Genomic DNA, 24554 nt, shown 5'->3' on the forward strand with positions numbered 1-24554 from the left:
GAAGCCTACCAGGGATGCTGCAAGCCCGCAGTGCACCTTTCTGCAAATTGGAAAAAGGCGCCTCTTCCTAGGGCAGATACAACTGTGGGCCAGTGCACATGGGATGGAGAGCAAGGGTAGGCTGGGTGTCCGACCCCACTCACGCCTGCAACTGAGCCCCATTGGGCAAAAGGTGACCTATCGTTAATCATGTTACAAAGACTCTTTTCATCTTCTTGGGCTATGTGTGCACAAGCTAGGGTCTAGTGTGAGCCTTTTGTCGGGCACATCAGGTAAAGGGCAGAGATTCAGGAGAACTGGGTAACAGCTTAGTGAAATGTTAAACTAAGAAAAAATCTTCAGAGTCAGATATATCTGAATTTATGGGGATAGTATACTGTATTTAAAAGTTTTGGAGTTGGACAGAAATGGACTTTGACTCCAGCTTGGCCACTTAGTAGGCCACCTCCCTGAAACTCCGTTTTTAAAAAATCTGCAAAATAATGATAATACTATATTTCATAGAATCTAGACTATATCAATTGTAAGACCCTGTCTCATTACAGAGGTTTTTAAAATGAAAAAATGGCCAAGTGAATGGTCAAATGTTTTCCTGACTTCAGAGGTGTTAAGACTGTAAGAATTGTTTATTTTAGACTCTATGACATATGGTAATATCCATTTTATAGGTAATGACTCTTCTCTGTGAGGATTAAATTAGATAATGCGCTTGTCAAGTTCTTGACACGGCCCAGAGTCAGTGCTCAATGAAGCTGCTGTGGGTGTGATGGTTATTCAGAGTTGGTGACAAATGATAACAAAAGGATAGACTTGATAGAGGTCCTCACGGCCTAGCCAGACGATCTGGATATAGCCTTTCCTTTACGCCAGGGTGAGATACTAGAAGCCAATATGCACGAGGTAGGTCTAGAAGTAAACCTCAGTGGAAGATGAAAGTACAGAAAATGTACGACGGAAAATAGTCCTGTGTATTCTGCTGATGGAGACCCAGATCTGAGTAATGATTTTCCCAAATCCCAAATGTTCAGGAGATACATTTTAAAAAAGTGTACTGTTCAAATGGTGGGTTGGGGGTCCTTCTTTGAATGTGGAGTAGGAGAAAGAAAACTTCCAGAATGTTCTGTTCGCTTTTCTAGCGTTTCCTGCTCTCTGACAGCTACTCCTATTACATTACCTGTGATTTCTGAAGTGATCACTGATTGGCTCCCCGGTGAAAACCCTTCTGTGCAGCGACCTGTGATGGGCATTTTCCTTTAGGCCTGTAGGGGTCTGTGGAGGGCGAAGAGGTGCTAAGACGTGTCAGTCAGACTCTTTCACCTGCCTCCACAGCAGCTGGTTCCTGGACTGGTCGAGGGTGGGCCTCAAGCCAAACAACAGCCATTCATTGTCCTTTGTTGCCAAAGACAATGCTGCCAGTGGTAGCTCACTGATGAAAACCAACGCCAGGATTTTAATAAGTGAAAAATGGCCTGGTTTTTGCCACTGCTTTGGAAGCCATCTGTTTCCTTCCCTACAGTTTGGGCTTTAATGGCATCTTTAGAGATATGATGAATGGAGGTGGGTATACATGAATGTGTTCAAAACACAGCCCCATGTGATGGAAAGCAGCCTAAATGCTATTGTGTATGGGACAGGCAAATGCAATGAAAATGGCTCTCCTTTCTGAAACAAAGACACCGTTATTTTTGGGGGAGATCCTAAGTTGGTTATTTCTTCCATTTCTGATTTCAACTTGTTTCAACATCAGGACTGATGTAAATGGTGTACAGAGAAGGACAAAAAAGGAGTTTGTGGCAAGAGTTTAATCTACCTAGTTTGGGTTGGCTTGTTATAAGAAAAGGAAATAATATGGAACTTTTGGTTGACTGATTATGCCATGTAAAAATTAGATATTATGTGGTCACTCCTGAATTAATAGCCTTTGGGGTTTTTAAGAATGAAATTCAAGTGGCAGCTCTAGATCACGATGTCAGAGAAAAAGCAAATTGCCTGAGAAGAGACAGTGGCAACCTGAGCTCTAAGCGTGTGGGCTGGCTGACGTGTAGATCACAAACGCAGCTTCCGTTTCCTCTCGGCAGGCCAATTACATGTGCACCCCCCAGCATCTCACTCCTGCCCCGAGGTCCAGAGGCAGGATGTGGCTCAGTTTGGGAGGGGAGCTGAGTCATCATCCCACGCAAGTCATGGTACATCTGTGCCACGCTCCCACCTCCTGACTCTTAGACTAATTAAAGGACTTGGAGGGGAATGAAAATTCCACTTGATTTAATTTCTCCCTAGGAAAAATGCACTCAGTAATGTCATAAATCTCTTGAAACCAGTTCCCTTCAAAGTCGCCTTGGAAATTTTAAATATGTGTACAAGTTCCACCTTGTACTTCCTTAATCTTAACCTTGTGTCTGAGATGCAGTGGTGGAGGGGCTACTCCCTGTGGTCAAGCACCATGAGGGCTTGTTGAGTAATGGGGCTGAGTCTCAGCGATCCACTGACCTGGGCCCTCCTTGGATCAAGAGCACATTTGAAAGATGCTTGGCCAGGAGATGGGTCTTAGTCTACTATTTGCATAGAATGAAGTAAGAGTAACACTGGTTTTATTAGCACCACTGAACTAGCAGCCACTTTCTTGTTAGCAATAAATGTTTGAATTTTAACACTGGTATGAGCCCTACTTATTATTATCTAGAAAGCAGAAAGGTCTGCTTGTCCAGGGCTTCTTCTAGTATACCTGGACTCTTTGTGTGTAAATTACAGACACCCTCTCTGGAAGATCAATTACATCCCTCAGACCCCGGGCCCCTGCCTCTTGGGCAGCTTGTGGGGCAGCCTCCAATTTGCCTAATCCCAAGAATGTGGCAAACTGGACTCATCAATGTATGTTTTCGCACCAAAATTATGGTGAACTTAGAATTAGTTGTGACAACAACTCGTTGTATTCAGAGAGAAACACTAAGTGTATTAGTATAGGCCACTGGTGCCTTCCATAATTAGCATAGTCCATTAGTGTTGGAACAGTTTCATTTTGGTTTCGAGAGTTAGATATTTTTCAAGAGCAAAACTTTACTATCACTTTCTGGGCAGAAACGGTTTATAAAAGGTCCTTCCCTCTTGTCTCCCCAGGGATGCAAACAGACCGTTAGGAGCTTCCGGTCAGACAATTCTGACAAGCCGGCTCTGGATCCACTTAAGCCTGCTTCCCCTTCCCTCACTATTGGTTTGGGTCACTGACCCCTTTGAGAATCAGATAAACTATGGATATTATCTCTAGAAAAGTGCTCCTGACCTCCAATTTTTTTTTTTCATGCAGTATTAGGAGTTTTGAGAATTCACGCCAAGAAAGGAGTTTTACATAGGATTTTAAGAGAGACCAATTACACTGAAGTAGTTATCAAAATTTAAAAAAATTTTTGTGATATAGAAATATCTATGTGCTTTTATATAAATGCATTAAATAACAAGATCTACTGGTGAGTCTAATAACTCCTGTAATTTTGAAGTACTGATGAGTATAAAAGATATTTTATGATGTCTGCTAACTGTGCTGTGAAATGAAAATGTCTGTGATTTCCGCCGTGATGGGTGCTGCTACCTCTACTGTGGTCTGCTGCTGACATTCATCATTGGAGGGAGTGCTAAACTGAAGTTAGAGGTTAGTGAAAACAAAGATGCATTTTTCCTCCATCCAAGATCCTGGACCTTAAGTCAAGAATCTCAGAGACTCTGGAGATTCTTGGCCTGGTACTGGGCATGGCTCAGGGCTTGGTGGCCTCAACTTTTTCCACTCAGGCCACAGAAGAGAACGTGGGGCTCCCTGTTTCCCTAACTGAAGTGACCTGAGGCTGTTGTGAGCTTCCATATTCTGTAGGAAAAGCCAAAAGGGACATTCATAGTGGCTTCCGTCCTGTCCTCACTTATGAGAGGAGAAAGGTGAGGACAAGGGGGACACAGGGAGTCAGCTGTGACCAGGTAACTCCTGCTTTCCCTAGCACAGAGACGAAGCCACAGGGAAGCTGCAGCTTCGTGAAGCTGCCCCAGCCTGGGAGATGGGTCACTTTGTGTCTTCTAGCCTGGTGTGAAAGAAGCATTTTCCTCTCACTTTGACAAAGATCTGAGGCATACTATTTTCGAGTTAGCCTGTTGCCTTAACCTCACGGGTCCAGGGATGCTCACTAAAGTGAGGGAGCCCTGCTGGGCAGCCTATGCCCTGGGAAGGCACAGTGACTCGTTCTTTCCTCTCATCCTCCAGGCGGCTTACTGAAATGGCGCTAAAAATTGGGCACCTGGGCCAAAAACAATAAGTATAAGCTCTGGGAGGTTCCATGGCACTTGAAAATGAGAAATGTCGCTCTAATTGTACAGTTATGACCAGTTGGGCTACTGCTGGAAAACACCAGGAAAAGCAAAACTTTCTCATTCGGATGCTAGAGCTCAAGGCTGTATGAGGACGAAAAATTCAAGTTCTAGACAAAAGAAAGTACTTCTCCTGATGGATGGTAGGAGAGATGACAAACTTCCAAGGAGAGGTGCTCTGAAAGCGGCTTCCTTGGCAGGGACCTCCTGAAACTCATCCTCACAGCTATTTGGAAGCACATCATGACCTGATTTTCACCAGGAAAATGGCCTGTGAAAGAGGCTCACAGAATATCATCTGCTTACCAATTTTAATTCTTGCTTCATTTATATTTTCTCCCAGGGCCTTTGCTTCGGAAAATCTGGAGGAAAAAAAAAAAAAGAAATGAGAGCTTAACCTTTTCTATTCATCCTAAATTATGTTTTAAAAATAAGAGCTTTCCGAGAGGTCTCTAAAACATTATAAAGCTTTATCGAAAGACATAAAAAAAATTTAAATGAATGAAATATATTAGGCTTAAAAGTAGAGATAAAATTTGTATTAATTACTGGTATCATGAATTTTTACTACTCTCTCCAGCATAGAACTTCATTCTCATAGTCTCTGATTTATGTAGATTTATCAAATCTACTTTTGATTTCTAGTATTTTATGAGACAAGGGAACCAGAGTAAAGCACGGCTGTAAGCCTTCTGTACTGTGCTCTATTAATCACAGTGCCAAGATCTTAGAGTCAAAGAATACTTAAAGAACATTTTTTTTTTCTGACCAGCAAACTATGGCTGGTCGTGATGCGGATCCATCCCAACACCAGTTTCTGTAAATCAAGTAGTATGGGACACAACCATACCGATTCGTTTGTTTATTGTCTAAGGCTGCTCTCTCACTGCAAAGGCAGGGTCGAGTGGCTGGGACAGAGACTATAGGGCCTGCAGAGTTGAAAATATTTACTATCTGGCTTTTTCCAGAAAGAATTTGCTTACTCCTGTTATATATGATGCTAAATCACATTTTGGACATATAAAAACAAGAAGAAAAAATCCCTAATTATCCCCTACCCAGAAATAAGCTCATTTTGAGATCCATCCAGTCTTCTTTCTGGCCAGTTTTTACAGAGTTAAGATCATACCAATATATGATTTTTGTGCTTTGGGTGTTTTGTTTTTACTCAGCATTGAGTCCTTCCCTATGTTATCAGAAACTTCTCCACTCTCTTAGATTGCTGCCCACTAGTCTACCAGATGCTGTGCTGAGTTTACTGAATGACTCCTATTTTCTAACAGGTATTCCTGAGATGCCCCCTGAGACCCCAACCCGTGACGGAGAAGTGTAGGAAATGGCCTCTGTAAAAACCATACCATCCAGGCCCCTACACACAGCGGGCCCTTATGAAATGTCAATGCCCCATCCCCAAATCTTTCCGGATCCCAGTAAATCTCAGATGTCACATTGCTTCATCCATAAATGCTTTAGTCGAGCAGGAGTTTGTTAGAGGAAGTGGGGAGAAGAGGGCATTCCAGGCAGGGGAACAACACAAGCAAAGGTCAGAGTGCCCCGCAGCCTCCAGGCTCAGTGGAAAAGAGGCGTGAATGATGTCACTGCTATTTTCTGAATGTGTCTGCTGGGCCTGAGATTGCAGACAGACGTTTCCAGGGAAGGGGACTAAATTTTCTCTTAGTGTTCGGTTTCTTGGGACTCCACCTCTGCCTCCTTATTAAGGGTGTTCAGGATCATCACAGATGACATCCGTCCCTTCCTCAGCTAGTGCCTGTCACCTTCTGGAGAGAAGTGCAATCCCATTTCATGCCATGAAGACTGAATTCGGCTCAGCAAATAATCATATCATGTGTAGATCACTGTGCTGGGCTCTGTGGGCTCATTCTGGTCTCTGTCCCCTGGGCAGAGACTCTGAGGTCTGGTCCGGGCCACTTAGATGAGGACTATCTTCATACTTGAAGTTCTGCCAAGTGCGGGGCTCTAACTGTTTGGTGGTCGCTGCATCCATCCCCAATACCTAGGATTTCATGGGGTTTGATAGTCCTCAATTGCTCAATGAGTGGCCCCCCTTACTGCCTGTTCCAGAGAGTTCTGGAAGCTTTAGATTCTTGGGAATGAGGAAAACACAAGAGCAGGGCTGCAAAGCTGCTGACATTCATGTCAATGCTGGAGGAAACCAGAGTAGAGCTGGAGGAGGGAAGATCCTGCAGGCAGAATGGGCCATCTCCGCAGCAGCCCGGCTCAGAGAAGCTCCGACAGGCCTGGAAGGGAGCCCCCCAGCCTGGCCGGTGCCCACGTGTGCCTTAGGGGGCACGGCGAGGAGCTGCTTAGTGCTGCGGTCGACCGTCTCCGAAGAGCCACCCCACACCCGGGCTGGCGGACACCACCGGGAGCCAGGAGCTGTTCCATGCTCTCCTCCGCAGCCCAGCGCGAGCTCAAATGGGCTTTCCCACTGAAGAGGTGCGGGCCGAGGGCCGCCCTGTCTCCGCCAGACCATTTTCCCTTCAGGCTGCAGTTGTCACTGCTCGGACCACCCCACCCACGTGTTTTCCTGATCTCTGGTTGTCAAGACAAACCCTTGCCTAAGGAAGCACAGCCCTGAGGGGGAAGGAGGGGAGTAAGGGATGGCGGGAGAGATGAGAAAGAAGGTGCCGCCCCCCCCCCCCCCCCCCCCCGCCCCGCACTTCTGCCCTGTTCCTCCCGGGCACCCTGCACCTCCACACCTCCCAGCCCAAGTCTCCCCCAGCCCCGCCCCCTCCCCTTCCTCCCGCCCCAGCCCGCGTTCTGATCTTCCCAAGCGGGAGCCTCCTGACTCCTGAGCTTCTAAAAGGGGCACATTCCCATTAGGGATGTGGTCCAGGTGGTTGAACCTGTGCTGACTTTCCCCAGGGGTGCCGCCCTCCTGGACGATATCTGAGGCTGCTGGGAGGAAGCTGGTGCCAGGGAGCCGCTGAGACTCAACCAGTACCACCTGTGAGCCCCTGAGGGTCTCCTACTCCCGGTGCCAAAACATTCCTGTCGGGGAATCTCTGCGTGGCTCCATGTGAGGAGCATATGGTGCTGGGGGCAGTTCCAGAGTGGGGCCCGGCAGACTGCTCTGCCCACCTGCCCGTGCAGAGAAAGCTCTATCTTGGGGCGAGGCCTGGGTTTGGAAGGAAGAAGGAACGCAGCGCTCTGGCTGTTCCTTCACAAGCCTGGCTCCCTGTGACATCCAGCCCTCACCCACCCAACAGCACCCACTGTGTGCCAGGCTCTGTCCACAGAGTAGAAACAATTCTCTCCCGTTGGCTTCCACGTTACATCACCCACCACCGTTTTCTGCCCTCTCTCCCTGGCTGCTGCTTCTCAGTCTCCTGTTCAGGCTTTTCTTCTGCAGCCTGCTCCTTAGATGTTGGTGATGGTCAGGGTTTAGTCTTAGACCCTCTCCTTAAGCTACCTCTTCTCTCTGGGCATTCCATTCGTTCCACTCTAGGCAGTGCCTTCATTGGTCACCTCTAGGGACACCTCCCAGATCTCCATCTTGGCCCTGCTTTATTCCCTGACCCACTATCCAGTTGCCCATTTGATGCCCTGCAGATAATTAAAACCCATGGGATCTAGAGCAGAACTGATGCCCTTCCCTGAAGACCTCCGTGCCTTCCTCCCATCCTCTCTCCTCTCGCTGCACAGCACCCACTCATCCAGGTGCTCATGCCAGTAACCTGCACACCATCCTCTGCCCTGCTCCCCATTGGATCCTTCACTCAGCCCTGGAGTCTCGCCCATTCTACGTCCTCAGTACCTGTCCTGACGTCCCACTGAGCTTCACCCTACTCCATCTGCCTTGGGAAGGAGCTGTCGCTCTCCCCCAGGCCACTTCAACGACTGCTTGCTCAGCTCCCTGCATTCATGCTGCCTGCCTTTGGGCTATTTCCTACCTTTCAGTCTTTCCTGTCTTCTGGTCTGGGGTGATTAACTTAATATGTTGATTATTCATAGAGTGAACAAACATCCAATCTTCTTCCCCATCAGAGAGAAAGACCGTATGTCTGTATAGTCTGTATCTATGCCCTTTCTTTCCTCTGTTGACTTGTCCCTGACATGGTACTTTGGCTGCCTCTGTTATATTGTGATGAAGATCCACCTTTCATTTCCTTTACACTTTTTAAAAATACCGAAACAGAAACTTTCATCCCACTTCCCCATCAAGATGGCTGCCCTCTTGTCTCCCATTAAGCGGTTCCTTCCCTGACTCTCAGGAAGCCGCTGCTGCATTCACCTACTTCTAGGAAGCGGTTCTCATGCAGTTTTCTTGGCTGCTAAAGTTTCTCAAAGTCAAGTTCAAATTGTCATTCTCAAGCCAAAAAGCAGTGTTCTTGAGTACCATTTTTGTGGCCAGCACTGTTTTAAAAAACTGTGGGAGGCTTAGAAGATTCTAATCTAATCTCTGCTCTCAGAGTTCATAATTCTTGTTCAGGAGACAAGGTGTAAATACAAAAAACAAATGGCAAAATAATAAAGGTTAAAACTGAAGTCTAATAGGAACCAGGGAACTCCTATTTGTCATGGACGTTATTTCCAGATGGTGCCGCGAGATTTCTCGCCACTCTTGGTCCAGTTTTCCCGTTGGCGTTAGATTGCTGATCTACTCTCCATCCGAAGGATCCAACTGAGTGAAGGGGTGCTTTTCTTGGTTTACTTCACATTATCAATGCCTTCGTTTCCAATTGTGGCTAATCTCCCCATTTATTTATTCTTTTGTTACTTAATGGGACTCAGTGACAGGGGATTCAGTTTGCATGAAAGATCTACCACAAAAGAAAGTTAGCTGTGTGGTGCCCAGGCACTGGAATTTGCCAAGCATGGAGTTTCCAGCCTCTCTTCATATTATTATATACTATGAGGATGAGTCATGCCTGAAAAATGTAATGATTTTCAACTGCACTTCTACTTGAATTGCCTTCTATTGAGAAATCCGGCTTAAGAATTGGCTCACGTGCTCTAGTTCACCGAAGGGTAAATATCCCATGAATGTGCCAACATCTTGTTTCTGTTGTCACAGGCAGGCAAGCACAACTTTCCCCAGACTGGGGGCAGAGCTGAGATGCGCTAGAAGTTCCCTGTGGGGTAGCAAAGGGTGCCGGCAAGAAGGGGAAGAAATCGCTCCTACTGAGTAACACTGATGTCTGAGCCATTGATGGTCCCCTCCTGCATCTCGGCATCAGCCTTGCACTCTGAGGGAGCTGAGGGAATTCAAAGGGATCTGGGCCACCAATAGTCCCTACATTTGAGCTTAGAAGCTACTTGCCATTGGCTAACAAGGTTCGTGTGTGGGGTCCTAGCCCCTCTTTCGTGGACTTTTCCAACAGGACGGCTCAACACCTGAGCCATCGGATGGCAGAGTTCTTTGACGTGAGAAGCGGGGAATAAAGTGGGAGCCCAGGCCTGTGGGTCTTGGTGGCTTAGGATTACCAGAAAGGTAAGGCTTTCTAAGAGGAAGTCTGCTAGAAGTAGGGTTAGGGAACAGCCATTTAACGCCGCCCTGAGGAACACCCCTCTGGCACATGTCTGTATTCCCAGGACCGGTCAGTCCTCCCACAGATGGTCCATGTGGTGCTCCTGGTCAGTAGAGGGAATGGGAGCAAATCTGTGGAAGGGATCAGGGTTACTGCAGACCGTTTTCTAAAGGGAGGCGTGGAAGTCATGCTTTATTTTGATGTCTGCTATGGGAGCACTGGTTGTAGTTATTTGTTTTCATATAAAAACACTTCTCTTTGTCCTCTGCCATCGCAGTTATGAGCATGTAATATCTGATAATTGAATACTCTCCGTGAATGCAAAAAAGTTTCCAATCCTGAGAAAAGAGTAGGCCATGGCTTACTCTCCTCAGTACCAAATATTCCTTTAATAATTGGTAACATTGAACAGATGTAGACATTTTAAAAATGTGGGCTGGCCTCCTGACTTTTCATTTGATTTTAAAAGACTGATTTACTCCTGGGAAAACCTCTTCTCAGAGGAGAGCTTTGTGTGAATTTCATTAATTCCTTTGCTTCATGGCCACAAGGAAGACGGGACCACCATTATTACCAGCCCATCCTGTGCGATGTAGATGTATTTGAACCCAAAAGCACATCTGTCCCGTGGGCTGTCAGAACTCTACTATTCTACTAGAGCTAAGTGAGCGCTGTGTTGGAAGCCCACAACATCCTCATCTCTGCCATCCCCTCGACCCACCCCCCGCTGGGAAAAGACCTAAACTCAAGGGTACAAGCCCGATCCTGGAGCCATGCCAATCTAGAACAAGGAAGACAAAGTATTATGTTCTTCCTAAGCCAGTGGTTCTTCAACCTGAATGTGCAGAGGAGTCGCCTGGTAACTGGTTTAACCTGTGGAGTTTTGAGGCTTTCCTGCAGAGGTTCTGGGTCTCAAGGTCTCTGGACAAGGTCTCTGTCTGGCCAGTGTTTTTCAAACCTGGTGGCATGTTGGAATCCTGAAACAAATGGATGCTCAGGCTCTACCTAATTCAGTGAGACTATCTGGGGAGTCAGGCCTAGGCTCTGGTAGCTTTTACAAGCTCCATGGGTCATTTTACTGTGAAGCAAGGGTTACGAGGTGCCCGTATAAGCTATGAAGCCTGAGGTGCGGACACAGCTGAGAGCTCCTCGGAAGTCACTGGACGAGGCAGTTGTCATCCAGCTTCATATGCTTGTCTCCAGACGAACAAGGTGTCCTGCTTCAACACGCCCAACTGACTCTGCTGAAAATACATGGCCTGCACCAGGGAGGAAGCATTGGAAAGTCTGTGAAACCCCTGGATTCACAGGCTAAAGTTTGTGTGGATGTGCATATTCCATTCCTCTGGGGACAGAGTCTTCAGCTTTCCCTAGATTCACTTTATCTTCTCCCCACCCCTTGGTTTATTCATCTATCACTCATATCCCATGTTGGGCTCCCATTCTGCTCCCCTCAGAGGCAGCCATTCTTACGGTCAAAGTAGGTGAAAGTATACTTTTTGTTCAGCTGTTTTTGTTTGCTTTGTGTGCATCTGTTTATAATTTACATAAATCGTGTGTTCTTACTTAGCGCTGTCCTTGTTGGTATGTGTGCATTAATCCATCTCCCACCTGCCACATCTGACTCCCCAACATGCAGCCTGCACAGAGAGCTCCCCAGCATTCTATCTCTCGACTTCCCCAGGGATGATGCCCACAATGCCCACAAGGTCTCCAGTGCTCCTTGGCCACAAACAGAGCTGCTGTGAACATCCTCATGTATGTCCCCTCCTGAATCCATGAGAACCTCTCGGGAGATACAGTCGGCCCTCTGGCTCCGTGGGCGGAACCTGTGGATTTGGAGGCCCGACTGTACTACCCATTTTTTATAAGGGACTTGAGCCTGAGCCGTTGGTAACTATGGGAGTCCTGAAACCAATCCCTATAGATACTGAGGCATGATGGCTCAAAACCCAGGAGGGGAACTGCTGGGTCACAGCGGGTGCAGACACCTCTTTGTTAGGAGGGCTGCTCTGGCCTTCACTGAATTCCTAAAGTGATCTGGGATCCATGTCCCCCAAGTGCAAACGTCACTGGTCAACAGGCTGGGCTGGGCGCTCAATGCTGCTTGCCTTTCCTATTTTTTTTTTTTTGCGGTACATGGGCCTCTCACTGTTGTGGCCTCTCCCGTTGCGGAGCACAGGCTCCGGACGCGCAGGCTCAGTGGCCATGGCTCATGGGACCAGCCGTTCCGCGGCACATGGGATCCTCCCGGACCGGGGCAAGAACCCGTGTCCCCTGCATTGGCAGGCGGACTCCCAACCACTGCGCCACCAGGGAAGCCCTGCCTTTCCTTTTTCTTTTCCCCCACTTCTAAATGTATCAGCATCAGCCCATCTTGCTGTGTTTTTCTATTCAGGCTTCCTTCCAGGCTCCCCTCCCTCTGACATTCCCTACTGCCCGGCTCCCTGGAGCCTTGCTGGGTCAGTGTTTCCCTTGTTTTTCTCTCTCTCGCTCTCCGCGCACCCCCCCCCCCCCCCCCCCCCAACTGGCTTGCTTCTGCCTGAGGCCTACAATCTTGCCCAACTCTCTCCCCTTCTGAAACCAACTTCCCTTCTCCTCAGGCCACTCCCGTTTTTCTTTTACAAATGTCTCCCACCTCTCACGGGCTTTCTGAACACATTGCTCACCCTCTCTCCTTTGTTCAATTCCTTCTCACTTGCCCCTTCCCTCCCAGCGCCCAACCCGTGCTCTTCCAGCTGCCAGCCCCCCATGCACTTGCCTGCTGCCTCCTGCTTGTTTCTTTGGAGCATCTGACACCCCCGACAACACGCTTCTGGGAGCCGTCTCCCCTCTCGGCTCTCAGGCAGGTCTTTCCTGCTGGCTCTTCCCCTCTTCTCAGTCTCCCTCATGGCCTCCTCCCTACCCCCCACCCCTTTCCTTGAAAGCTTTCCCTGTGGTTCTACCCTCCAGGCCCTTGTACTTCCACATGTTCTCCTGAGAGAGCTCATCCCCTTCTCATGCTTCCTTGAAACATTTATAAACATATGACTCTCAAACCTGGATCTCATTTTAATTCAACAAATAGTTTTTGAAAATGTACTGTGTGCTGAGATGCAGTCATATGTGACATATGAGAGTTCGCAGTCTAGAACTCTAGTTTTTGAACTCTAGAGCCACACGTCCAGTTTGAGGACATGCGTCGAATTCATGGATTAGTTGAAACAAATGATGTACCTCTAACTTTTTTCTAAAGGGTCCAGAACACAGGCTTGCTGGACAACCTGTCAGCAGATGGTGTAGCCTGCTCTGCTTCCGGCCTGGGGAACACACCAGAGGTGTCTGGGTCACAGGATGTGCATGTGAATACTTCCTTTGACCAAGAAGTACAGGACGGCTTTCCTGAGCAGCCAGAGGGCCTAGAGTTCTAAGATGTATCATTTGGTCTGTAGACATTTTTTTCCTTTGCCTTTGGGGCAGTGAAATAGCAATAGAGTCCCAGGCTGATGAGAATTCATGTGAGATGTGAGAACTGTATACAAAGTGCTGTCAGTCACAGCCCTGCTCTAACGTTGCTTACCCAGCAGTAATGGGATGGTGAGGCTTAACGTATGGGAGAGAAGTGTACCAGCCTGGATGTCATTCAACGTGAAACTGCACACACCTTGTGCCTTTTTTTCAGAAATCAATTCTCTCTAGGCTGGCCCAGCTAAGCTTTGGAGGACCAGCTGCTCACCGCGCCAGCCTTACCTCTGCTTCAGAATCTGTTTGCTGTCTTCGATGGTGACGCTGTCAGCATGGTCCCTCTTGAAAATTTCAAAAGCCTCCTGGCGTCCAAATGACATTTCCTCTTTCATCCCTGTTTGGAGACACGGGGAAATGGCCTCAGTCAGAGCATCAGGATCCCATTAATTTCACTGTCGCTTTAGTCAGACTGTAAGGCCAAAGAGGCCCACAGCAGAGAGGCTCCTGACCAGAGAGGTGACCACAGGCTCTTCCAGCTGGCCGACACCAGCCGCCGAGGAGGCCCTTTCAGTGACACCCGCCGCGCCCTGTGGGCCTGAGCCTGGGCATCCACGTGACTCGTGGCGGGTGGAGTTTGGAATGTCTGGTCAGAGGAAATGAAAACCAGAGCGCCAAGCCCTGGATGTCCGGGGACATCTGCAAAACCACTTTCTGCCATCACTCAGGGCCACATTTCTGCCCATTTTCCTGTTATGCCCCATTTTCGTTTTCTGTGAAATTTCACCCTGAATTTCCAGGCATTTAATTAAAAGAAGTATAATCCCAACTCAAAGATTGAGAATCTAGAAAATTCTGCCCTTAGTCTCCATAGAGTGACTCATCCTTGCTACCTCTGTCTAGTGAGAGGCCCCAGTTCTAACTTGAGAGTTAAGTTCTCAATCACAAGATCCGCAAGTGGACTGCGGTGCAGGTTCCTGGCTCAGGTCTAACTTCAACCTCCTGAGTCCCTTTAAGTACTTGATTTTTTTTTTTTTTTTTGGTACGCGGGCCTCTCACTGTTGTGGCCTCTCCCGTTGCGGAGCACAGGCTCCGGACGCGCAGACTCAGCGGCCATGGCCCACGGGCCCAGCGGCTACGTGGCATGTGAGATCTTCCCGGACCGGGGCACGAACCCGTGTCCCCTGGATCGGCAGGCGGACTCCCAACCACTGCGCCACCAGGGAAGCCCTCCTGAGTCCCTTTAGCCACTACAGGCCAAGCCTGGGCTTATCTCCTCTGTGCGCCCCCTGTCCCCCCTGTCCCAGAGGCTGGGCGCTGCTCAGGGGCCAAACTCTGAAACCAGAGTCAGAACGGCCAGGGCCCTGGGAGTGAGCAGATGGCATTCCTGCCCCGAAGCCCTCTTCCTCACAGCCTCCCAGGGTGAGGCTCCAGGCAGGTGTGGGTCTGGGACTCCCATGGTGACAGCTGCATTCACAGCTGGATTTTGGATAAATCTATGGAGTCATTTTTTTATGCCTCTGCCCTTGGTTCCCTTTCCTGTATTTTCATCCACTTAACTCTATCTTTGAAGCCCTGGCTGAGTGCTACCACCTCCATGGAGCTTTCTGTGAGGCCCAGACTAAACAAATCCTTCCTCCACTGTGTTTCTGTGACATGCACAGCCCAGTAGACACTGCCACTTCACGTGCCAGCCCTTTCTCATGAAATGCATGTCTCTTAGGAGGTAGAGATAATATTTTTTGTGAGTCCGCAGTGTCTTGCTCAATGCCTGGCATTTAGAAGGTGCTCAACGTATGTCTGTTAAATGAATCGGGTCAGGAATGAACCAGGAGTGATGAGGAGCCTTGCTCTCGTTGCCATAGGAACACAGTCCAGGACTAGAGGGACTCGCTCTGAGACCTAGGGTTCCAGAGGTGCGTTCGTGTGGGCCACATACCACATCTTTTGCCTGGAAAAGCCCCGGTGTAAGGAAGTGGACCAGCCCATCTGACACCAATTTAATGATTACTGTTGATAAAAATAGCACCATGAAGAATGTCTGAATGGTGAGGCACACAAAGACACCCCACCCTTTTCCAATCAGAAGCAAATGGGCACATCTCAGTTCTGTCTCCACATCTGCCCCGCACACTCCCGAGTCGGGTGGGCCTGGGAAGGGGTCTGGGCGATGTTCAGAAAGATGAGCCCTGATACGCGAGAGACATTAGCCAGAGAGTGCTTTGGCCCAGCAGAGCCCACCAGGAGCCAAAGGCCTCATTCCACACCTTCTCCCCACCCTAGTCCACGCCCAGCTCTGACAGTGTATGCCTTTTATTGCGTCATTTTTATGATTTATCATTTTTATGATTTGTTTTAACCACAGAGGGTAGAGGAATGAGTCTCTCTGGACTAGGGCTGGGGGAGAGGGAAGCTCCACCAAGACTACACTGGAATCCGCCTGCCTGTGGGACCCCCAGGTTGCTTCCCACACAGGAGGTAATGAGAGGGCTTCCACCAACCAGAGGCGGCAAGGGTGGAGGTGGGGTGGAGGGTTGTTCAGAAAGCTGCAGCGAAGAAGAAGCATTCATGGCCTTTACTCTCCCAGGCTCTGCTTTCTTTTAGAGCTGACAGCCCAGGGTGACAGCTGGGTGGAGAGGCCAGGGCAATGTTTCCCCGCACCCATGGTGCCGATACGGCAGTAGGTCCCGGAAGAACTTACAATCAGCTGAAAACCCCACGGGGCCTTCCCTAAGGTGTGGAGGAGTCCAGGCAGTGGGAGCAGAAGGGACAGGGGGCGCACAGAGGAGATTAGCCCAGGAGGGTAGTTTGGGAGCATTTTGCAGAGAATTTTGAAGGTCGTGCTAAGAAATTTGGGGCCAACGCCGTGACATATTATACACAAATCCCCAACTTTCAAAGACTTAAAATTTAGTAAAGTACACATTATGGGATAGTTACACTGGAAGTATTTGATATTTTTGGTGATTTATAAGGCACTTGGGGTCCTGCAGTGCCATGGGCTTATGCTCAGGAACACGGGATTGGCTTTCCTCCTGCTACAGTGGAGGAAGATTCTGGCATTGGTGTTCTTTGACGGTGATGACCTCAGGTGAATGGACATGAGTGTGATGGCTGTAATCCCAGCAGCTCGTATCCTAAGTGTCTGCTCAGGGAGGTCAAGGTGAGGTGGTGAGGATGCCCATAGACTGAAGGCCAAGAGGCAAAGCCAGGCCTGGAAGCCTACTGGGGCTTCACAGCTGCCACGTGGAGGGTGAGGCTGGGTCCACAGGGAGGGGCACGTGGAAGGAACCCCACAGGCAGCTGTGGTGTGTGACCCCGGCTCCACCTCCGTCCCACTCTTGTCCATTCCCGTTCTGCTGGCTCAGAGCCCATATCCAGCCCCTTTTGGACTGTGCTAATAGACCAGTTCTCACTCCAGTTTGGGGCCAGCCACTAAGCTAATCAGCAGCTTTTTATTGACTGAAGAGATGCCTCCACCTCCCTTTCCCTCTCAGGGTTTGCAAAACAGCTCTTTCTCGTCTGGCGAGCTCTTGCCCCTAAGCACACATCGTGCACTAAAAACACCAGGAGCCGTGGAGCGCGCAGTGACTGAGGGCTCACTTTGCTATGAGATTATCATCGATTTATTTATTCTCTCGATAAGTATTTATTCATTTTGTTTATTCACGTACTAGGCATGTGACAGAGATATAAACTTGAAGGAGAAGATTACAGCATGATCCTTGCCCTTAAAGAGTTCAAAATCTAGTAAGGGAGAAAGAAAAGTGAACAAATAATTACAAAGGAGCTGCTGCTTGCTGTAAGGGAGGCGTGTTGTCCAGCCTGAGCGGCGGGGAGGGAGGGAGGGCCGGCTCTGTCAGGGAGTGTGTGAAGGGTCCTGGAGATGAAGCGGCACTTGCGAGGTGGAGAAGTGGAAGAGATCCCAGGAGGAGCGGTCGGAGGAGTGTGGATGAACAGGGCAACTGGATTAATATGCGCGGCTCTGCCACCTGATAGGAATGACCTTTGGGTGACTCAGAAATGAATTTTTTGCATACCTGACGCTAAGCATGGTGCCAAGTGCTTTCTTACATATTATTCCAGTTAAACTTGTTCGTGATCCCTGGTCATAATTTCATTTTACAGAGGAGGAAACTGGGGCTCACTTAAAGGAATGGTTATAAAGGGGTAAAAAATTGCCCAGCTTTCCGAGGAAGGTAGACCCGCTTTTAGACCAGTTTTTCCAGGGAAAAGTATGCCTGATAGAGGAAGCAGGTGGTGGGCCTCCAAATGATCTGGTAGAAATAGATTTACCCACGAGATTGTACTCTTATTAGTGCCTATCTTGTCTAAAACTTTTAAGTCTTTTTTTACAGTATCACAGAAAAAACAGAACCATGAGTTTTGTTCACTGTTTGCAAAGTTCACTTCATATGTTTTTTTTTTTTTTGCGGTACGCGGGCCTCTCACTGCTGTGGCCTCTCCCGTTGCGGAGCACAGGCTCCCGACGCGCAGGCCCAGCGGCCATGGCTCATGGGCCCAGCCGCTCCGAGGCATGTGGGATCCTCCCGGACCGGGGCACGAACCCGCGTCCCCTGCATCGGCAGGCGGACTCTCAACCACTGCGCCACCAGGGAAGCCCCTACTTCATATGTTAATATGTTCTGTTAGTGTGTCTAGAATTTGTAAGCACCATGAGGGCAGGGGTTTTTGTCAGTTTGGTTTGCTGCAGTCTTGCTAGCACCTGGATAGTACCTGGCACACAGGGGGAACTCAATCAAATATCTTTTGAATGAATGAATGAGTGAATGTATGTTTTAGATACTTAGTATTGTTCCTTTTAGGACAGGGCACTGTGACGCGATGGTGGAGGAGAGGCACGCACCCACTGCTCTCCCTCTCTCCGCCATCACGCTATGGGGTGGGTCCCTGTATGGTGTGATTTTAGAAACCCAACACCATCTTCTCCCCACTACATGTTACCATTAGAGGTGAATTTCAACTCCAAGAAGCTTTTATAAAAAAACAAATACTCTTGAAGGCATCTATTTTAGGGCTAGCAAAGAAAAACTCCATGATTTCTTGACAATTAGCTAAGAGGTTCTGCAAAGATGAGGCATAAGATGGTGTCTCAGGCTGGTGCCAGAATCAGGGGGATCTGAGCTTGCAAGGGAAGATGGATATACTTTCCCCCAACTTTGTTGAGTCTGTCAAACTCAGAGGCTCATCAGCTTTGGCCCTCAGGAGTTCTGATTTGCCATGCCCACTTCTAGTTCTCAGTTGTTTCCTTTTAGTGAATTTCAGTCATAGGTCCCAGTGTTAAATCCCAGAAAATATGGATGACTCAGAGAAGCCTGCTGGCTTGCTGAATCACAGGACTGTTTAAAACCTAAAGGAGAGTAAATAAAATATCACAGGGTAGTATAAAATTTCAAACAAAACAAAGCAAAAACCAAAACCCAAAAAAAACCCTAAAGGAGAGGAGTTTCTCAGTCTCAGCACCAAAATAGGACATTTCAATTCTGGGCTGCGAGTTGGATGGAAAATATTTCCAAGTCCTGAAGGTACAACCTCTTCTGGATTTTGATACCTATTAAAGAGCACTTAGATAGAAACGGCAGTCAATGAGGTACCCTCCAAATTAGCCTTGGAGTTGGGTTTCTGGAAATGATAGGCACCCAAAGTTCTTAGGTACTGGTCCCTAACACATTTCTTAATGCTCTTTTTTTTTTTTTTTTTTTTTTTTTTGCCATCCTGAAATTTGGTTCCTTATTTTTCTAAAGAATACAAACCAGTCCTTTCGGAAGTCCTCCCTGCCCCCAACACAGGGCCCCATGGAAACCAAATGGAAAGAAAAAACAACGGAAATGGAGAGTTTATGCTGCTGCCGTTGGGCCTGCTGTCTGATTTCCTTTAGTCTGGGGCTCCTGGGCCAGAGCTCATTTTCCTGGCTGCCCCCAAACAACCTACTACTGCTTAAGCTATTGCTTAAAAATTGACAGGAATAAAATGATGGAGAGTTGTGTTATTCAAGCTGAAAAATTATTTGCTAATCAGGGCCAAAAATATATTTTCCTTGGGAAGGACATTTATTCATGTGGTGCCTCACTTCCTTCTGACTGAAGAAGGAAAGAGAGAAAAAAAGACCAACAGGGAATGAGGAAAAGTGAGAGATGGGGTGGATTCCAAGGGGAGAGGGGGTGTGAACCCACCGTTTGGGACTAAAACCATGAGAAGACTCAGAGCTGGGAAGGGACATTCAGGGCTCAGGCAGGGAGAAGGCTGGTATGAAGGGGATGATTACACTCTCTGTGGCTTGGTAGCAGAAGCTTTCGAAACCAAAGATAGGGAATGGCTTTGATATGTAGTGTTATGATGAATACCTACAATATGTAGACCACGGAAGTGCATACAGGAATGAGAAGCAACAGGTAGGGATAGAGTGTGATTTTTTGGTATCTGATATAAGTTCTATATGCACTGAAATTTCTCAGTAAGTGTTGACTTAGGTGAAATATACAAAAATAGCCTCCCACAAATAGCCAGAAGAGAATTCCATCCTCTAGTGTGTGGAGAAGTTAGAATGAATGGGCCAACGGGAGGGAAAGGAACGAAGACTGTAGATGACAGGAAGGGATAACTTATCAAGGTGGCATGAAACATATAGGTCAGGAGGGATAGGAGGACCAAGGGAAGGGTCAGTGGTCCAGCTTTCTTGGGAATGGTGCTTGGAACGAGGGTGTCCGCAGGGCCATAGAGAGGAAGTGATGGCTTCAGGCTGAAACTCGGGTGAAGGACAAGTCAGCAGCTTCTAGCATGGAGAGCAAAGGGTCCTTTGATGCTGGACTGAATGAACTCATGAGATCGGGAGGTGCTAAAGGATGGACCATCTCCCAGAAAGATTAGAAAGGACATCTGAGATGCTGTTTTCATTGTCCTCCCCACCCCATCTGTGGGGTAGATGCTGTCATCTAGGAAGGAGGAGGTTTTTGGAAGTTACATGAAAGACAGAGATGGCACATATGTAGCTCCCATGTTCCCACTTTCCTTCCTCACACCCATGGAAGACATTGCTAACCAATCATAGCATCCTTTGCTGGGGAACTTAATTATAGCACTAGAGTTGTCAGCATAGCTCTTCAGGCAGCCTCTTCCAGTCAATCATCCCTGGCATAGAAGCTCTTCCTGTAATAGATGGCTCCCCCATTACTACCCAATTAAATGACAGCTGCTGTTACTTGCATCATTCCTGTGCTTTAAGGGAAAAACGGCTGCCTTCTTCCATCACCTTAGGGGCTGACATGAAGTTAATTTTCCCCAGGGAGTGGCATCAGTGCCCCGAATCACTGAGAGTGGCCGTCTGGGAGGAGATGCTGAGGAGCGCTCTATTCATGTCTCTCCACTGCCAGGGTGGTGGAGGTCACCACAGGAAGTGCCATGTGCCATGGCTCTGTTTACTTTAAGGGCCAGGAGCAGCTCATCTACAATTTGTGGGGTTGCTGGGTGGGTACAGCAGGGTATGGAATCAGAGGATGAAGGCAAGACAAAACCACTTAGCCACGGCCAAAGTGACTACAGATGTGAAGACCAAAGAGTAGATCTTTTGGGGGTGACCAAGGACACTTGCCCAACCTGCTTCTCCCTTTTGATTGACAACTTCTGGAATGGGTTGGTGCCCCAAAGGCTTTGGGGTCAAAAGCCTATGTTCAAACCAGGTGATACCACCTGGGCTAAAGTCCTCAGATTAGGACTTGCCTTGGAGTTTCCTAAATGGCCGCATGAAAGATGTCAAAGGAGAACCTTTAATTAGTAGATTCTTAGAGCTGGCTTGGAGCAGGCTGAAGCATGGCAGGCTTGGCAGGAGCTCTAGGGAGTGGAGTGAAGGGAAGATCCAAAGTGGAAAGCCACTGAAACCTTAGGAGACCCACCCCATGGTGGCACCACATCTAAATAAATCAGATGGGTTCCTGACTCCTGGTGCCAGAAATCACACATCCCACTGGCAACCTACCAGGCCCAGCAGCACAGACCATGTAGGCTGGATAGAATGAAGGGGCAGCGCACGAGGCAGGCTGTGTTTCCTTTTTGTCTTGGTACCGGGGTTGATTCACCCTCCTGATGCAGCTGTGTCCTGGATGTGGGCCTGAGAAGGTGAAGAAAGGTCCCATGTGCCAGCCCAGCGGACGGGCTTGGAGCCCCTGAAAGAAGGGCAGCTGCTTGAACATAGTTGCCCATTTCCAGCAGTAACATAAAACCTTCAGACAATAGTCCCAAGATCATCTGCCGAAAGTTAACCTAACCCAGCATCTCTGGGGTTTTTATTTTGTGAGTGTTCTCATTCAGGACAAAGTGCCCATGTGGGTTGCTTAGCGAGATCTGTGGATAGACACAGGCATGGAGCTTGGAGAGCAGCCTGGGTCATGTTGGCATTTCTGCGTTTTGGAGTTCACCCAGGAATCTGGAGGCCAGCGATGTTTCCACGAAATAAGACATCATCCTGCAGCTCCTGCTGCCAGCCTAACCTGGACCTATGGGGTCTTTTTCATCGATTTCAACCCACGGATGTGGCAGCCCGAAAGGGCCTTGGGGTCTCATTCCATGCCCAATATTTGGACCAACCTTGGGAATCATGTGCGTTCTAGCCCTTTGTGGGTTAAAGGGCAGTTGACTGAGAGGCCCACTAAACAGAAAGGTAGCATTCCTCTTCAGCTTAGAAAGAGGCTCCAAATTCTGTGGAATCTGAAAAATACCGGATTCCCTGAGTTTGACATGTCTTGACCACTTCCAAAGGCCATGGTTAATAGGATTCTGTTGCCTGGTCACCACCCTGATGAGTTTGGTTCTTGTGTCAGCCTATGCTTTGGGGACAGTGGCTAAAGCTGAGTTCACATGTCCTATTGTCTGAAATGAGGCAAGTTTTCTATGTATGCCTAAATTAGGAATAAATTCCACTCGTCTCAAATTTATTTTGATACATTTAAAAAATAGAATTAAAGAATTACATTCTAGCCGAATAGCAAAATTCTCCTTCCCTGAAATGTATGTGGATTTAGATAAAATTCTGTTTCCCTGGCTTGGAAATAAGTATAAGTCAAAATGGAGTTTAGATATGCCAGCGTTCATTCTTTGGGGAAAAAAAGGAAGGGGGAAATTATTTTTTGTGTGTGTTTTCTATGTGACAGGCACTGTTCCATAGTTCATAAATATTAACTCAGTTAATCTTTACAATAACTCTACTGGTGGTGGTGGGGAGCTAATGCTTACTGAGAACTCTGTGCTACGGGTATTATACATGTTGTCTCATTTAATTCTCACAGTGACTCTGTCAACTACGCAGTATTGGGCCCAGTTTACAGGTAAGGTAACTGAGGTTGAAGGAGGTTAAAAGTGACCCCAACACAACAGTTAGTAAAATGGCAAAGCCATAACTTGATTCCAGGTTTGTCTGACTCCAAAACCTTCTCTTTGCATATAGTGTTGCTAGATGGAAATCATTTGCCAGGTAGAAATGATCTCATAAGTACCAGCAAACCACTGAGGTCAGACTGATGGAGTCAGGACTCAGAGGTGGTAAAGAGAAAAAAGGCAGTTTTTGGAGGGTTGTGAGCTGGCATGTGGACTGAAAACCATGAACGCATATGGCAGCTCAGAAGAGTTGGGGAGATCTTTGTGAAGGGGAAACAGGGAAGGCACCAGGTGGCTGGGAGGAGCTACTTCACCTGGGGACCTGTGGGGTGGGGTAAGGATCAGAGGTAAAAGGGGAGTTGGCTGACTTGTGGTGAAGCCTTGACTCTCTATGAGGACTTTGTTAGTTAGCCAATTACGGCTGGACCAGTTAAATAGTTATCTTTCCCTCAGGTATATGGAGCTTGTGTTCAGAAGGGTCTCCATGATAAAAAGAATTTATGCACTTAAGACGGTTTTGTTGGACTGAGCAGGAGGGATACTACAGGGAAGAGAAGAGAAGGGGCAGGGTCCAGGTTCTCAGAGTGTGGACTCGGCAGAAAATAAGCTCCCACCCCAAAAGAGCAACAGTCATGAAAAAGAGGTGAAAAGGATCTAGGAGGCCATCATTTTCCCTTTGACCTCTCTGCATCCTAACTGCTTCTTTTCTGGAAAACATCTCATTCTTTAAATGAAACATCTGTTTGTTCCCTCAGGCAGTGAGTCAGTGGGTGAGGCAGACCATCTGTTAACAAGTACTGAGCATCTATGCTATCGACAGCCCTCTCCCATGGCTCGTTACAGATAAATAGAAGAGCCGCTGCCCTTGGCCTTAGGATAGAAAGCAGTGGGAACATGGGAAGGTCAAAGCTTACGTTACAAAGCAGGAGAGCACCCGAGACAGGGCACTGAGAGTAACGCGGTACAGATGGTGCGTGTGGTTGCACAGGCACAGAGGGGCTGGTCAGACTGCAGAGGGGCTCTTGGAGGAGCGTTCCTTCTGGGGCAGGTTTTAGAGGAACCGAGGGGCAGGAGCTAGAGGAAAGGAGCTCGGCCTGGTGCAGAGCCTGGCTGGGAGTACCTGGGCGTTTCCTTGGGCTGTGGGGGAATTGGGGCTCGAGGGACCACTAGGTGCAGACACCGCACTCCTCACTACTTCCCTGCTTGCCCAGGAATCCCCAGGCAGAGGCCACTGGAGTTTTCCACACCTACTCAGGCAACTCTCCTTCCCTCACATGACTGAGGAAGAATACTGGCTTTAGCGTGTAACCTCAGTGTTCCTCCTGTCCAGTGGCTGCAAAAAGGAAACAGGATTTGGAGTGAGAAGCCGTGGGATTGAGTGCTGGCCTCACTCTAGCTGTGTGACCTGGGTGGGGTCTGCCATTTAAATTGCTCCCAGTCTCAGCCTCCTCATCTATAAAGTGAGGCTAACAGAACTCATGTCTCTTAATGTAACTGTGAAGGGGTAATGAGAGGAGGTGCCACGAAGTGCATAGCTAGCTCCCTTTTAAAACTACTGAATACCTTTTTTTTTCCTAACATCTTTATTGGAGTATAATTGCTTTACAATGGTGTGTTAGTTTCTGCTGTATAACAAAGTGAATCAGCTGTACATGTACATATATTCCCATATCCCCTCCCTCTTGCATCTCCATCCTCTCCCCCTAATCCCACCCCTCTAGGTGGTCACAAAGTACCGAGCTGATCTCCCTGTGCTATGCAGCTGCTTCCCACTAGCTATCTATTTTACGTTTGGTAGTGTATATATGTCCATGCCACTCTCCCACTTCTTCCAGCTTACCCTTCCCCCTCCCCGTGTCCTCAAGTCCATTCTCTACGCCTGCGTCT

The 24554-nt window shown here is 48.2% G+C and overlaps 1 protein-coding gene across 1 annotated transcript in view; it reads right to left on the reverse strand.

Moving 5' to 3' along the window:
- KIF6 (kinesin family member 6) overlaps positions 1-24554 on the reverse strand; it is a 382614-nt gene that overhangs the window by 63421 nt on the left and 294639 nt on the right. Inside the window, exons 14-15 of the mRNA XM_032648910.1 lie at positions 13569-13677; positions 4654-4709 (exon numbers count right to left, since the gene is read on the reverse strand). Of these exons, the coding sequence (XP_032504801.1) occupies positions 4654-4709; positions 13569-13677 (165 nt within the window). The remainder of the gene's footprint in view (positions 1-4653; positions 4710-13568; positions 13678-24554) is intronic.

Source organism: Phocoena sinus, chromosome 11, assembly GCF_008692025.1.
Source record: "Phocoena sinus isolate mPhoSin1 chromosome 11, mPhoSin1.pri, whole genome shotgun sequence".
In the NCBI taxonomy this organism is placed as follows: domain Eukaryota; kingdom Metazoa; phylum Chordata; class Mammalia; order Artiodactyla; family Phocoenidae; genus Phocoena; species Phocoena sinus.